At 51.7% G+C, this 14,425-nt stretch overlaps 1 protein-coding gene across 1 annotated transcript in view; it reads right to left on the bottom strand.

Annotated features, from left to right (window-relative positions):
- Positions 1–14,425, bottom strand: part of LOC140424682 (uncharacterized) — a 184,037-nt gene that overhangs the window by 14,020 nt on the left and 155,592 nt on the right. Inside the window, exon 28 of the mRNA XM_072507950.1 lies at positions 3,367–3,599. Coding sequence (XP_072364051.1) covers positions 3,367–3,599 — 233 coding nt within the window. The remainder of the gene's footprint in view (positions 1–3,366; positions 3,600–14,425) is intronic.

Genomic DNA, 14,425 nt, shown 5'->3' on the forward strand with positions numbered 1-14,425 from the left:
TTAATCAAGAACCTATCTATCTCTGTCTTAAAGACACTCAGTGATTTGGCCTCCACAGCCTTCTGCGGCAAAGAGTTCCACAGGTTCACCACCCTCTGGCTGAACAAATTCCTCCTCATCTCTGTTTTAAAGGATCGTCCTTTTAGTCTGAGATGGTACCCTCTGGTTCTAGTTTTTCCTACAAGTGGAAATATCCTCTCCACGTCCACTCTATCCTGGCCTCGCAGTATCCTGTAAGTGATAATGGACTCCAGCAATTTTCCTACTACTGAAGTTAGGCTCACTGGTCTATAGTTCCCTGTTTTCGCTCTATCTCCCTTTTTGAATAGGGGGTTACATTTTCTACCCTCCAATCTGTAGGAACCATTCCAGAGTCCAAAGAATTTGGGGAAAATGAGTACTATTGGATTTACTATTTTTAGGGCCACTTCCTTAAGTACTCTGGGATGAAGATTATCAGGGCCTGGAGATTTGTCTGCCTTCAATCCCGTTAATTTCTCCAAAACCATTTCTTTACTAATACTAATTTCCTTCAGCTCCTCACTGAAACTTGTGTTTCTCAGAACTTCCGGTACATTATTCATGTCTCCCTTTGTGAAGATAGTAGCAAAGTACAAATTTAGTTCCTCAGCCATTTCTTTGTTCGCTGTTATGAATTTCCCCGTTTCTGACTGTAAGGGGCCTACATTAGTTTTTAATCAATCTTTTTCTCTTTACATACCAATAGGAACTTTTACAGTCAGATTTTATGTTCCCCCACTAGCTTACTTTCATATTGTAATCAATTCCATGGTCTGCCTTCGCTGAATTTTAAACTGTTCCCAATCCTCAGGCCTACTGCTTTTTCTTGCTAATTTGCTGCTCCTTTGAATCTAATACTATCTCCAATTTCCCTTGTAAGCCAGGGTTTGGCCACAGTTCCCTTTCTACTCTTGCGCCAAATAGGAATAACCACCCTTTGGAGTTCACCTATCCATTCCTTGAATGCCTGTCATTGCCTGTCCGCTGTCCTTCCTTTCAGTAATGTATCCCAGGGCGTCATAGCCAGCTCATGCCCCATACCATTATAGTTACCTTTATTGCTATTCAGGACCCTGGTCTCAGAATCAACTACCTCATTATCCACCTTGATAAAGAATTCTACCCATTATGGTACTATTCCCAAGGGTCCACAGGTGCAGGACAGGTGGACAAGGTGGTCAGGAAAGCATACGGGATAGAATCTCTACAGTGCAGAAGGAGGCCATTCAGCACATTGAGTTTGACCCTCCAAAACAGCACCCCACCCAATCGTCCAACCTATCCCCATTACTCCGTAACCCCTAACCGTTGCATATTAAGGGACAATTTAGCATGTCCAATCCACCTAACCTGCGCATCTTTGGACCATGGGAGGAAACAGGAGTACCCGGAGGAAACCCACGCAGACGCGGGGAGAAAGTGCAAACTCCACACAGAAAGTCACCCTAGGGCGGATTCGATCCTGATCCCTAGCGCCGTGAGGCAGCAGTGCTGACGACTGTGCCACAGTGCTTTACTTTATTGGGTGAGGTATTGAATACAAAAGCAGGGATGTAATGCTGGAACTGTATAAAACGATGGTTAGGGCACCATGATATAAGAGCAGAATTAGGCCACTCGGCCCATCGAGTCTGCTCCGCCATTCAATCATGGCTGATATTTTCTCATCCCCATTCTCCTGCCTTCTCCCCATAACCCCTGATCCTCTTATTAATCAAGAACCTATCTATCTCTGGCTTAAAGACACTCAGTGACTTGGCCGCCACACAGCTGGAGTAATGTGTCCAGTTCTGCTCATCACATTACAGTAAGGACATAATTTCTCTGGAGAGAGAGCAGAGATTTACAAGAATGTTGTCAGGGCTGGAAAATTGCAGCAATGAGATGAGACTGGATAGGCTGGGGTTCCTTAGAACAGAGGAGGCTAATGGGTGACCTAATTGAGGTGTACAATATGATAAGAGGCTGGGACAGGGTTGACGGGAAAGATTCGCTTCTCATAGCGGAGGGGTCAATTATCAGGGGGCAAAGATTTACGGTGAGGGGCAGAAGATTCAGAGGGGATTGGAGGAAATAACCTTTCCACCCAGATGGTGCTGGGAATCTGGAACTTGCTGCCTGAAAGGGTGATTAGAAAGGGTGATTAGAGTCGGGAACCTCACAACATTTAAGAAGCATTTAGATGAGCGCTTGAAACATCATAGCAAACAAGGTCAAGCGCTGGGAAATGGGATTAGAATAGATCTGTGGCTGGCACAGACATGATAAGCAGAAGGACCTCTTTCTGTGCTGTAAACATCTATGACTTCAGTTATGGGGAGAAGATGGAGAAGTTGGGATGTTCCCCCTTGGAACAGAGACAGTCAACACAAGAATAGACCATTCGGCCCGTTGAGCAGGCACCGCCATTCAATACTATCATGGCTGATCCTGGACTTCAACTCCATTTTCACACCTTCTGCCCTTAACTCCCAAAAATCTGTCCACCCCAGCCTTCAAGGATGGTGCATCAAGGGGTAGTATAGCAGAGGCTTACAAACAGATGAACCATTTTGAAAGAGTAGATGGTAAACTATTCCCTCGGTCAATTGGTTCAGTGACTGGTCAGAGCTTCAAAATCACTAGTAAAAGGATTTAAATGGCTCTGAAACGCTCGATCGGAAAAGATGCTAGGAGCTAATTGTCGGGATAATTTTTAACGGCCATTGGGCCACTGCTTGACGATGAGGAATTTAGGGTCACACGCAGAAAACGTGGACGTGGGGCGAAGCGCAGCTGCTTTATCAAAGGGCCAGCACAGGCTTGATGGGCTGAATGACCTCCAGCTGTGTTGAAAGTTTTAATCATTCCAGGATTCTGAACGTTAAAAAAAAAAAGCCTTCTCAAATTGTCCTGGCACTGTGATGATTCCAGTACTTTCACCCGAGGCCTCGGTTTCCGTGACACCTAATAATAACCATCTTTATTAGTGTCACAAGTAGGCTTACATTAACACTGCAATGAAGTTACTGTGAAAAGCCCCTAGTCGCCACATTCCGGCACCTGTTCGGGTACACAGAGGGAGAATTCAGAATGGCCAATTCACCTAACAAGCACGTCTTTCGGGACTTGTGGGAGGAAGCCGGAGTACTCGGAGGAAATTTACGCAGATATGGGGAGAACGTGCAGAATCTGCACAGTGACTCAAGCCGGGAATTGAACCCGGGATCCTGGTGCTGTGAAGCAGTAGTGCTAACCACTGCGCTACCTTTAAATTGACAGTGATGATGAGACTTCTGACAGGTATTAGAGGGCAAGGTGGACAGAGGCGTTGGAGAGTACGAGAGCAGGTAGACAAGAACTCACTTTAATATTGGAGGCAGCAATTCAGACTCTGTCCCAAACGAGGTCACTTGCCAGTGCGGGGGACACTGCAAGGTGTGTTGCAGGTTCAATCTGTCGATTCCAGTCGGCCACTCACTCCACAACCTTTTCCTGCTCTGCTGGTTTGTGCTGGCGAATGGGCCGGCCGAGTGGAAAGCCACGAGTTCACCAATCTGCTTTGGTGCAGCGAGCGGCATCCCGTCTCCCTCCAGTGTCTGTGGGAGGAGAATTTGGTTCCAGTGAGAGGCAGGTTTATATTCAACAAGCTGCCTGCCAGGGGAGATGCTTGCGAGTGCCAGAAACTGTCCTCCCCACCCCATCGTCACCCTGCCAGGGGAGATGCTTGCGAATGCCAGAAACTGTCCTCCCCACCCCATCGTCACCCTGCCAGGGGAGATGCTTGCGAATGCCAGAAACTGTCCTCCCCACCCCATCGTCACCCTGCCAGGGTAGATGCTTGCGAATGCCAGAAACTGTCCTCCCCACCCCATCGTCACCCTGTCAGGGGAGATGCTTGCGAATGCCAGAAACTGTCCTCCCCACCCCATCGTCACCCTGCCAGGGTAGATGCTTGCGAATGCCAGAAACTGTCCTCCCCATCCCATCGTCACCCTGCCAGGGGAGATGCTTGCGAGTGCCAGAAACTGTCCTCCCCACCCTATCCACATCCTGCCAGGGGAGATGCTTGCGAGTGCCAGAAACTGTCCTCCCCACCCCATCGTCATCCTGTCAGGGGAGATGCTTGCGAGTGCCAGAAACTGTCCCCCCCACCCTATCCACATCCTGCCAGGGGAGATGCTTGCGAGTGCCAGAAACTGTCCTCCCCACCCCATCCACCTGCACCCTTGATAATACCATCCATTCAGTTACTGGGCTATTTATATGTTGATTTGTAAAGTGGAAAAATTCTGTTAGAAAACTTCAATAAAATATATATTTTTTAAAAAGATAATACCATCCATTCGCAACCACAGCCACTGATTCCGCACAGCGGACACCCAAGCAGGATGTTTTTCCCAGGGGCAGGAATGCTGCCCAATAAACCGTCTCTCTTTATAACTCAGGGACAACAGCAGCATCAATTTGATACCAGCATGGAGCCTGGACAAACTCTCAGGGACACATCGTCGAGCAGGACCTTCTGTTATACGTTTAGCTGTTGTATAGAGTCAAAGGTTCTGCTCCTTTCCACAAACACCTTTATTTCACTTTAACAGACTGCGCAAAACTCTATCCTCACATCACCTGACACCAAGGCCACCTGAAGCCTCTTTACATATCAGTGTCAATTATTGGATACTTAACATAAATGAGACCTAATTGGAATGTTTCTTAACCCATTACTTAACAGTCTTCCCTTCCTTGGAGAAAAAAAATTAAGAGAAAACAAAATTACAATAAACTCAAAAACACACACGCAATTTCCCCCCTTCTTTTTTTCCCCATTTTTTGGGGGAAGAACAAAACAGTCACAGAAACAGGCGTCCTTCACTAACAATATCCAAAGGTTTCTGTGAACACGCCCCTCTTTTTGTAAAACAGTCTGACAATTGATAGCGACTGTCGACCCATTTAATTTTTGCTATTTCCCCTCTGTCCAACATCTGCTTCAAACTTGCGATGTCTATCCTTAACCTTTTTTTCATGGACACTTTTTGTAGAGTGCACATTTTCCCACAGTGATTTATTGTCAATGTGACATTCAATAGGTATATTACCCAAATCCCCTAATCCCAAAATTTCTGTCAATATCTGAGATATATAAACGGCCATATCCACCACCTATACAAGGCTTAACATCTCAGCAGCCAAAGTGCTTCTTTTTGTTTTTTAGAAATATTTTTATTCCAATTTTTACATATTTTCAACAAACCCCTCCCTTACAGAAAAAAGAAAAACAAAGAACACGTAAATAAACATCTTACAACTACATCACGAATTCCAATATACAAACCCCCCATTAAGCAATAATAAACACAGTAGAAAACACAAAGTACACCCCCCCCCCTCAACCTGGGTTGCTGCTGCTGACCACCTCCTAACGCCCCGCTAGAAAGTCTAGGAACGGTTGCCACTGCCTGAAGAACCCTTGCACAGACCCTCTCAAGGCAAATTTTACCCTCTCCAATTTAATGAACCCTGCCATGTCGCTGATCCAGGCTTCCATGCTCGGGGGCTACCAGGGACGCAAAGGCCAGAATACCAGCCTCTTTCGCCTCCTGCACTCCCGGCTCGTCTGATACCCCAAATAGTGCTAACCCCCAGCTCGGCTTAACCTGGGTGTTCACCACCTTAGACATCAGCCTCGCAATACCCCTCCAGAACCCATCCAGCGCCGGGCACGCCCAGAACATATGGGTAGAATTTGCTGGGCTCCCCGAGCACCTCCCACACCTGTCTTCCACCCCAAAGAACCTGCTCAGCCTCGCCCCTGTCATATGCGCTCTGTGAAGAACCTTAAATTGTATCAGGCTAAGCCTGGCACAAGAGGAGGAAGAATTAACCCTACCCAGAGCGGCCGCCCACATACCCTCGTCTATCTCCTCCCCAAGCTCCTCCTCCCATTTACCCTTGAGCTCCTCCACCGAGGTCTCCTCCTCTTCCTGCATCTCCTGGTAGATCGCCGAGACCCTACCCTCTCCAACCCACACACCCGAAAGCACCCTATTCTGGATCCTGAGTGCTGGAAGAAGTGGGAACTCCCTCACCTGCCGTCATACAAACGCCCTTACCTGCATGTACCTGAAGGCATTTCCGGGGGGGAAGCCCGAATTTTTCCTCCAGCACCTCAAGGCTCGCAAACGTCCAATCTAAAAACAGGTCCCCCATCCTTCTAATTCCTGCCCTGTGCCAGCTCAGGAACCCTCCATCCATTCTCCCCGGAACAAACCGATTTTCAAAGTCGTCGCCACCACTGGACTCGTGGTGTACCTGAGCGGCGCTGTCATCAGCGCTCCCAGACTCGTGCCCACACAGGACGCCATCTCCAGCCTCTTCCACGCCGCCCCTCCCCCTCCATTACCCACTTGCGTATAATCGCCACATTGGCAGCCCAGTAATACCCACACAGATTAGGTAACGCTAACCCTCCTCTGCCCCTACTCTGCTCCAGAAACACCTTTCTCACCCTCGGGGTCTTTTTCGCCCAAACGAATCCCATGATGCTCCTACTGACCCGCTTAAAAAAGGCCTTGGGGATCAGGATGGGGAGGCACTGGAATATAAAAAGGAACCTCGGGAGCACCGTCATTGTCACTGACTGTACCCTACCCGCCAAGGAGAGTGGCAGCATATCCCACCTTTTAAACTCCTCCTCCATCTGCTCCACCAGCCTCGTCAAGTTGAGCTTGTGTAGGGCCCCCCAACTCCTGGCCACCTGGATCCCCAGATACCGAAAACTCCTTTCCACCCTCTTCAGTGGAAGCTCGTCTATCCCCCTTCCCTTGTCTCCTGGGTGTACCACGAAGAGCTCACTCTTCCCCACATTGAACTTATAGCCGGAAAAGTCCCCAAACTCCCTGAGGATCCGCATCACCTCCGGCATCCCCTCCACTGGGTCCGCCACGTACAGTAACAGGTCATCGGCATACAACGAAACCCGGTGTTCCTCGCCCCCCGGAACAGCCCCCTCCAGTTCCTGGACCCCCTTAGAGCCATCGCCAAAGGCTCAATTGCCAATGCAAATAGCAAGGGGGATAGGGGGCACCCCTGCCTTGTCCCCCGGTACAGCCGAAAGTATTCCGACCTCCTCAGATTCGTGGCCACACTCGCCACCGGGGCTTCGTAAAGTAGCCTAACCCAAATAATGAACCCCTCCCCGAACCCAAACCTCTCCACTTCCCAGAGGTACCCCCACTCCACCCTATCGAAGGCCTTCTCCGCGTCCATCGTTGCCACTATCTCCGCCTCCCCAACTGTAGGCATCATGATTACGTTAAGGAGCCTCCGCACATTGGTATTCAGCTGCCTTCCCTGAACAAAACCTGTCTGGTCCTCGTGAATCACCCCCGGGACATAGTCCTCAATTCTGGTAGCCAACACCTTCGCTAACAGCTTCGCGTCCACGTTGAGGAAAGAGATCAGCCTGTATGACCCACACTGTAATGGGTCCTTGTCCCCCTTCAAGATCAGCAAGATCAGCGCCCTGGACATCGTCGGGGGTAGGGCCCCCCCTCCCTCGCCTCATTGAAAGTCCTCACTAATATAGGGCCCAGCAGGTCCATGTACTACCGGTAAAATTCGATCGGGAACCCATCTGGCCCCGGTGCCTTCCCCGCCTGCATACTCCCCAGCCCCTTAGTCAGCTCCTCCAGCCCTACCGGTGCCCCAAGCCCAGCCACCTGCTCCTCCTCCACCCTCGGGAGCATCAGTCGATCCAAAAATCGACGCATTCCCCCTCCTCCACCCTCGGGAGCATCAGTCGATCCAAAAATCGACGCATCCCCCCTCCTCCATCGGGGGCTCAGACCTATACAGCCCCTCATAAAAGTCTCTAAATACCCCATTTATTCCCACCGCACTCCTCACCGTGTTCCCCCCTTTATCCCTAACTCCCCCAATCTCCCTCGCTGCCTCCCGCTTCCGAAGCTGGTGTGCCAACATCCGGCTAGCCTTCTCCCCGTACTCATACACCGCCCCTTGTGCTTTCCTCCACTGCACCTCTGCCTTCATGGTGGTTAACAGGTCAAACTCGGCCTGGAGGCTTCGTCGCTCCTTGAGTAGTCCCTCCTCGGGGACCTCTGCATACCTCCTATCCACCCTTAAAATCTCCCCCACCAATCTCTCCCTCTCTCTCCTCTCCTTCTTCTCCTTGTGGGCCCTAGTGGAGATTAGCTCTCCCCTAATTACCACCTTCAGTGCCTCCCAGACCACCCCACCTGCACCTCCCCATTATCGTTAGCCTCTAGATAGCTTTCAATGCAGCCCCTGATCCGCCCGCTCACCTCCTCATCCGCCAGCAGGCCCACATCCAGGCGCCACAGTGGGCGCTGGTCCCTCTCCTCCCCTAAGCTCCAGCTCCACCCAATGCGGGGCATGGTCTGAGATGGCTATGGCCGAATACTCCGTGCCCTCCACCCTCGGAATTAGTGCCCTGCTCATAACGAAGAAGTCTATCCGGGAGTAGGCTTTATGGACGTGGGAAAAGAAAGAAAATTCCCTGGCCCCCAGCCTGACAAACCTCCATGGGTCCACTCCTCCCATCTGGTCCATAAACCCCCTCAGCGCCTTGGCCGCCGCCAGCCTCTTACCTGTCCTGGACCTGGAGCGGTCCAATGCTGGATCCAGTACCGTGTTGAAGTCCCCCCGTCCCCCCCCCCCCCCCCCCCCCCCATTATCAAGCTCCCTGCCTCCAGGTCCGAATCCGGCCCAACATGCGCTGCATAAATCCGGCATCATCCCAATTCGGGGCATATACATTCACTAATACCACCCGCACCCCCTGCAGCTTACCACTCACCATTACATACCTACCTCCATTGTCTGCCACGATGTTCAGCGCCTCAAACGACACCCGCTTCCCCACCAAAATCGCCACGCCTCGATTCGTTGCGTCCATCCGCGAGTGGAAAACCTGCCCTACCCACCCCTTTCTCAGCCTAACCAGATCTGCCACCCTCAAATGAGTCTCCTGGAGCATAACCACATCTGCCTTAAGTCCCTTCAGGTGCGCGAACACACGGGCCCTCTTTTTTTTTTAAAATATATTTTATTGAAGATTTTTCGATCACAATTTTTTCCCCTTACACATCAAACATAACAAAAAAGAAAATTTAACAGTGAACAAATGGCTAACCAACATGGTAAACTAATCATTTAACATAAACTAAAACTTTCACACCCCCCTCCCCCTCTCTCCCCTAGGTTGCTGCTGCTGGTCATCTGTCTTCCCTCTAACGTTCCCCTAGGTAGTCGAGGAATGGCTGCCACCGCCTGGTGAACCCTTGAGCCGATCCTCTCAGCGCAAACTTCATCTGCTCCAGTTTTATGAACCCCGCCATATAGTTTATCCAGGCCTCCAGCCCGGTGGGTTTCGCTTCCTTCCACACGAGTAAAATCCTACGCCGGGCTACTAGGGACGCAAAGGCCACAATGTCGGCCTCTTTCGCCTCCTGCACTCCCGGCTCATCCGCAACTCCAAATAAAGCTAACCCCCAGCCTGGTTTGACCCGGACCTTCACCACCTTCGAGATCACTCCCATCACTCCCTTCCAATACCCTTCCAGTGCCGGACACGACCAAAACATATGTGCGTGGTTTGCCGGGCTTCCGCCGCACCTCCCACACTTGTCCTCCACTCCAAAGAACCTGCTCAATCTTTCTCCCGTTATGTGTGCTCTATGTAGCACCTTGAATTGAATCAGGCTAAGCCTGGCGCACGAGGAAAAGGAATTTACCCTGCTTAGGCCATCAGCCCACATACCCTCCTCTATCTCCTCCCCTAGCTCTTCTTCCCACTTTCCTTTTAATTCGCCCACCAGCTCCTCCCCCTCTTCCCTCATCTCTCGGTATATCTGTGACACCTTGCCCTCCCCGACCCACACCCCCGAAAGCACTCTGTCCTGAATCCCCTGTGCCGGGAGCAGCGGAAATTCCCTCACCTGTTGTCTTGTGAACGCCCTCACCTGCATATAACTAAGGAAGTTTCCCCGGGGCAACTTATACTTTTCCTCCAATGCTCCCAAGCTCGCAAACGTCCCATCTATAAATAAATCTCCCACCCTCCTAATTCCCAACTGGTGCCAGCTCTGAAATCCTCCATCCATCTTTCCTGGGGCAAACCTGTGGTTGTTCCTGATTGGGGACCCCACCAGGGCTCCCCGCGCACCTCTCTGTCGCCTCCATTGTCCCCAAATATTCAATGTTGCCGCCACCACTGGGTTCGTGGTAAACCTTTTTGGTGAGAGCGGTAGCGGCGCCGTCACCAGCGCCTCTAGGCTCGTCCCTTTACAGGACTTTCTCTCCAGTCTTTTCCACGCCGCTCCCTCTCCCTCCATAATCCATTTACGAATCATCGCCACATTGGCGGCCCAATAGTAGTCGCCCAAATTCGGTAGCGCCAATCCTCCTCTGTCTCTGCTACGTAGTAGGAACCCCCTCCTTACCCTCGGGACTTTCCCTGCCCACACGAAGCTCGTGATGCTCCTGTCTATTTTTTAAAAAAAGGTCTTAGTGATTAGTATAGGGAGACATTGGAATACAAATAAGAACCTCGGGAGGACCATCATCTTAATTGCCTGCACTCTGCCCGCCAACGACAGAGGCTGCATGTCCCACCTCTTGAAGTCCTCCTCCATTTGTTCTACCAATCGTGTCAGATTAAGTCTGTGTAAGGTTCCCCAGCTCCTAGCGATCTGAATCCCCAGGTATCGGAAGTTTCTTTCCACTTTCCTTAGAGGCAGGCCTTCTATCTCTCTACTCTGGTCCCCTGGATGTATCACAAATAATTCACTCTTCCCCATGTTTAGCCTATACCCCGAGAAATCTCCGAACTCCCTCAATATCTGCATGACCTCTGTCATCCCCCCCACTGGGTCCGTCACATACAACAGTAGGTCATCCGCGTATAGCGAGACTCGGTGTTCTTCTCCCCCTCTAATCACCCCTCTCCATTTCCTGGAGTCTCTCAACGCCATGGCCAGAGGTTCAATTGCCAACGCGAACAACAGTGGAGATAGCGGGCATCCCTGTCTTGTTCCCCTATATAATCGGAAATACTCCAATCTTTGCCGGCCCGTGACTACACTTGCCGTTGGGGCCCATAAAGGAGTTTGACCCAGCTAATAAACCCGTTCCCGAACCCAAACCTCCTTAACACCTCCCATAAGTACTCCCACTCCACCCTATCAAATGCCTTCTCTGCATATATTGCCGCCACTATCTCTGCCTCCCCCTCCACTGGGGGCATCATTATCACCCCTAATAGTCGTCGCACGTTGACATTTAGTTGTCTCCCCTTTACGAACCCTGTCTGGTCTTCGTGCACCACCCCCGGGACACAGTCCTCTATCCTCGATGCCAGTACCTTTGCCAGCAATTTGGCGTCCACATTCAATAATGAAATGGGTCTATAGGACCCGCACTGCAACGGATCTTTATCCCGCTTCAGAATTAGCGATATCGTCACCTCCGACATTGTCTGGGGTAAAGTCCCTCCTTCCCTGGCCTCATTAAACGTCCTCACCAGCAGCGGAGCCAACAAGTCCACGTATTTTCTATAAAATTCCACCGGGAACCCGTCTGGTCCCGGAGCCTTCCCTGCTTGCATATTCCCCAGCCCCTTAATAATCTCGTCCACCCCAATCGGTGCCCCCAGGCCTGCCACCTCCTGCTCCTCCACCCTCGGGAACCTCAATCGATCCAGGAACTGCCGCATCCCCTCCTCTCCCTCCGGGGGTTGGGACCTATGCAGTCCCTCATAAAAGGTCTTGAACACCTCGTTTATCTTCCCTGCTCTCCGCACCGTAGCTCCCTTTTTGTCTCTAATTCCCCCTATCTCCCTCGCCGCTGTCCTCTTTCGCAACTGATAGGCCAGCAGGCGACTAGACTTTTCCCCATATTCATACCTCCTCCCCTGTGCCTTCCTCCACAGCACCCCCGCCCTTCTGGTGGTCAAAAGGTCGAACTCCGTCTGGAGTCGTCTCCTCTCCCTGTACAGTCCCTCCTCCGGAGGGTCTCCGCAAATTCCCTGTCCACCCTTAAAATCTCCCCCAGTAATCTTTCCCTTTCCTTGGCCTCTGTTTTCCTTTTATGGGCCCCAATAGAGATCAGCTCTCCTCTGACCACCGCTTTTAGTGCTTCCCAAACCACTCCCACAGGGACCTCGCCGTCGTCATTGACCTCCAGGTATCTCTCAATACACCCCCGCACTCTTCCACACACTCCCTCGTCCGCCATCAATCCCACATCTAATCGCCAGAGTGCTCGCTGCTCCCTTTCCTCTCCTAGTTCCAGGTCCACCCAGTGTGGGGCATGGTCCGAAACCGCTATGGCTGAATACTCAGCTTCTTCCACCCTTGAGATCAATGACCTTCCCAGAACAAAAAAATCTATCCGTGAGTACACTTTATGGACATGGGAGAAGAAGGAGAACTCCCTGGCCCTCGGTCTAAGAAATCTCCATGGATCCACTCCCCCCATTTGGTCCATAAACCCCTTGAGCACCTTGGCCGCTGCCGGCCTTCTTCCGGTCTTCGATCTGGATCTATCTAACCCTGGGTCCAGCACGGTGTTGAAGTCCCCTCCCAATATCAAGTTTCCTACCTCCAGGTCCGGTATACGACCCAACATCCGTCTCATAAATCCCGCATCGTCCCAATTCGGGGCATTTACATTAACCAGCACGACCTCAATTCCCTCCAGCCTGCCACTCACCATTACATATCTACCTCCGCTATCTGCTACGATGCTCTTTGCTTCAAATGCTACCCGTTTCCCCACCAATATGGCCACCCCTCTATTCTTTGCATCTAGTCCTGAGTGGAACACCTGTCCCACCCATCCTTTCCTTAACCTAACTTGGTCCGCCACCTTCAGGTGCGTCTCCTGGAGCATAGCCACGTCTGCCCTTAGTCCTTTCAAGTGCGCGAGCACTCGGGCCCTTTTAATCGGTCCATTCAGGCCTCTCACGTTCCACGTGATCAGCCTCACTAGGGGGCTACCTGCCCCCTTCCCATGTCGACTAGCCATCACCTTCTCTAGGCCAGTCCCGTATCCCGCCTCCGCGCTCCCACTCGCTCCCCAGGCGTCGCATTCCATCCCCATCCACCCACTCTTTAGCCATTTCCTCTTTGATTTCCGCAGCAGCAACCCAGTTATCCCCCCCCCCCCCCCCCGGCTAGATCCCCTTCTAGCGTGATTGCTCCCCCCATATTACTTCCGCAAGTCAGCTGACTTCAACTGACCCCGGCTACTCCTGCTCACTCCTTGACCCTCCAGTGTGGGGAACTCCCATCTGCCTTGCGCCTGTCTTCCCGCCATTATCTTTCTGGCACGGGAACATCCCTTTATCTGACCCGCCTCTTGTGGCGCAGCTCCCTTTACCCTCCCACTCCCATTCCTCATTCCCCGCCTATGTCCCTTCTTTCCCCCCTCACCGGCGCCCACATTTCTTAGTGTCTCCCCCCATCTCAATTTACTTCTCTATTTACATCGACAATAACATTCCCTACAGTATCAGTCCCTCAGTTCCGATCCAATTTCTCCTCTTTAATAAAGGTCCATGCTTCTTCCGCCGTATCGAAATAGTGATGTCTCTCCTGGTACGTGACCCATAGTCGTGCCGGCTGCAGCATCCCGAACTTCACCTTCTTTTTGTGTAACACCTCCTTGGCTCGGTTAAAACTCGCCCTCCTTCTCGCCACCTCCGCACTCCAATCCTGGTACACCCGTACCACTGCATTCTCCCATCTGCTACTCCATACTTTTTTAGCCCATCTCAGGACCTCTTCTCTATCTTTAAGGCGGTGAAATCGCACGATTGTCGCCCGAGGTGGTTCTCCCGCTTTTGGTCTTCTCGCCGGGATCCGATGTGCCCCCTCCACCTCCAAGGGGCCCGCAGGGGCCTCGGCTCCCATCAACGAGCTTAGCATCGTGCTTACATAAGCTCCACAATCCGCTCCTTCCACTCCCTCAGGGAGACCCAGTATCCAAAGGTTCTTCCTTCGCGCTCTTTTTTCTAGGGCCTCAATCCTTTCAATACACTTTTTATGGAGCGCCTCGTGTGTCTGTGTTTTGACCGCCAGGCCCAGGATCTCGTCCTCATTATCCGTCACCTTCTGCTCCACCACGTGGAGCTCTGTCTCCTGGGTCCTTTGTGCCTCCTTGAGCCCCTCAATTGCCTGTAGCATCGGGGTCAGCACCTCCCTCTTTAGTAGCTCCACACACCGTCTCAAGAATTCGTCTTGCTCGGGCCCCCATGCCGCCTGGGCTTTCTCCGCCGCCATCTTGTGTCTTCTCCCTTTCTGTCCCTATCGTCGAGGATTCCTCGCGCTGCAGCCGCCGCCGCCGATATTTTCCTCTTTCGTTGGGGACGACGACTCCC

This window comes from Scyliorhinus torazame, chromosome 6 (genome assembly GCF_047496885.1).
Source record: "Scyliorhinus torazame isolate Kashiwa2021f chromosome 6, sScyTor2.1, whole genome shotgun sequence".
NCBI lineage: Eukaryota > Metazoa > Chordata > Chondrichthyes > Carcharhiniformes > Scyliorhinidae > Scyliorhinus > Scyliorhinus torazame.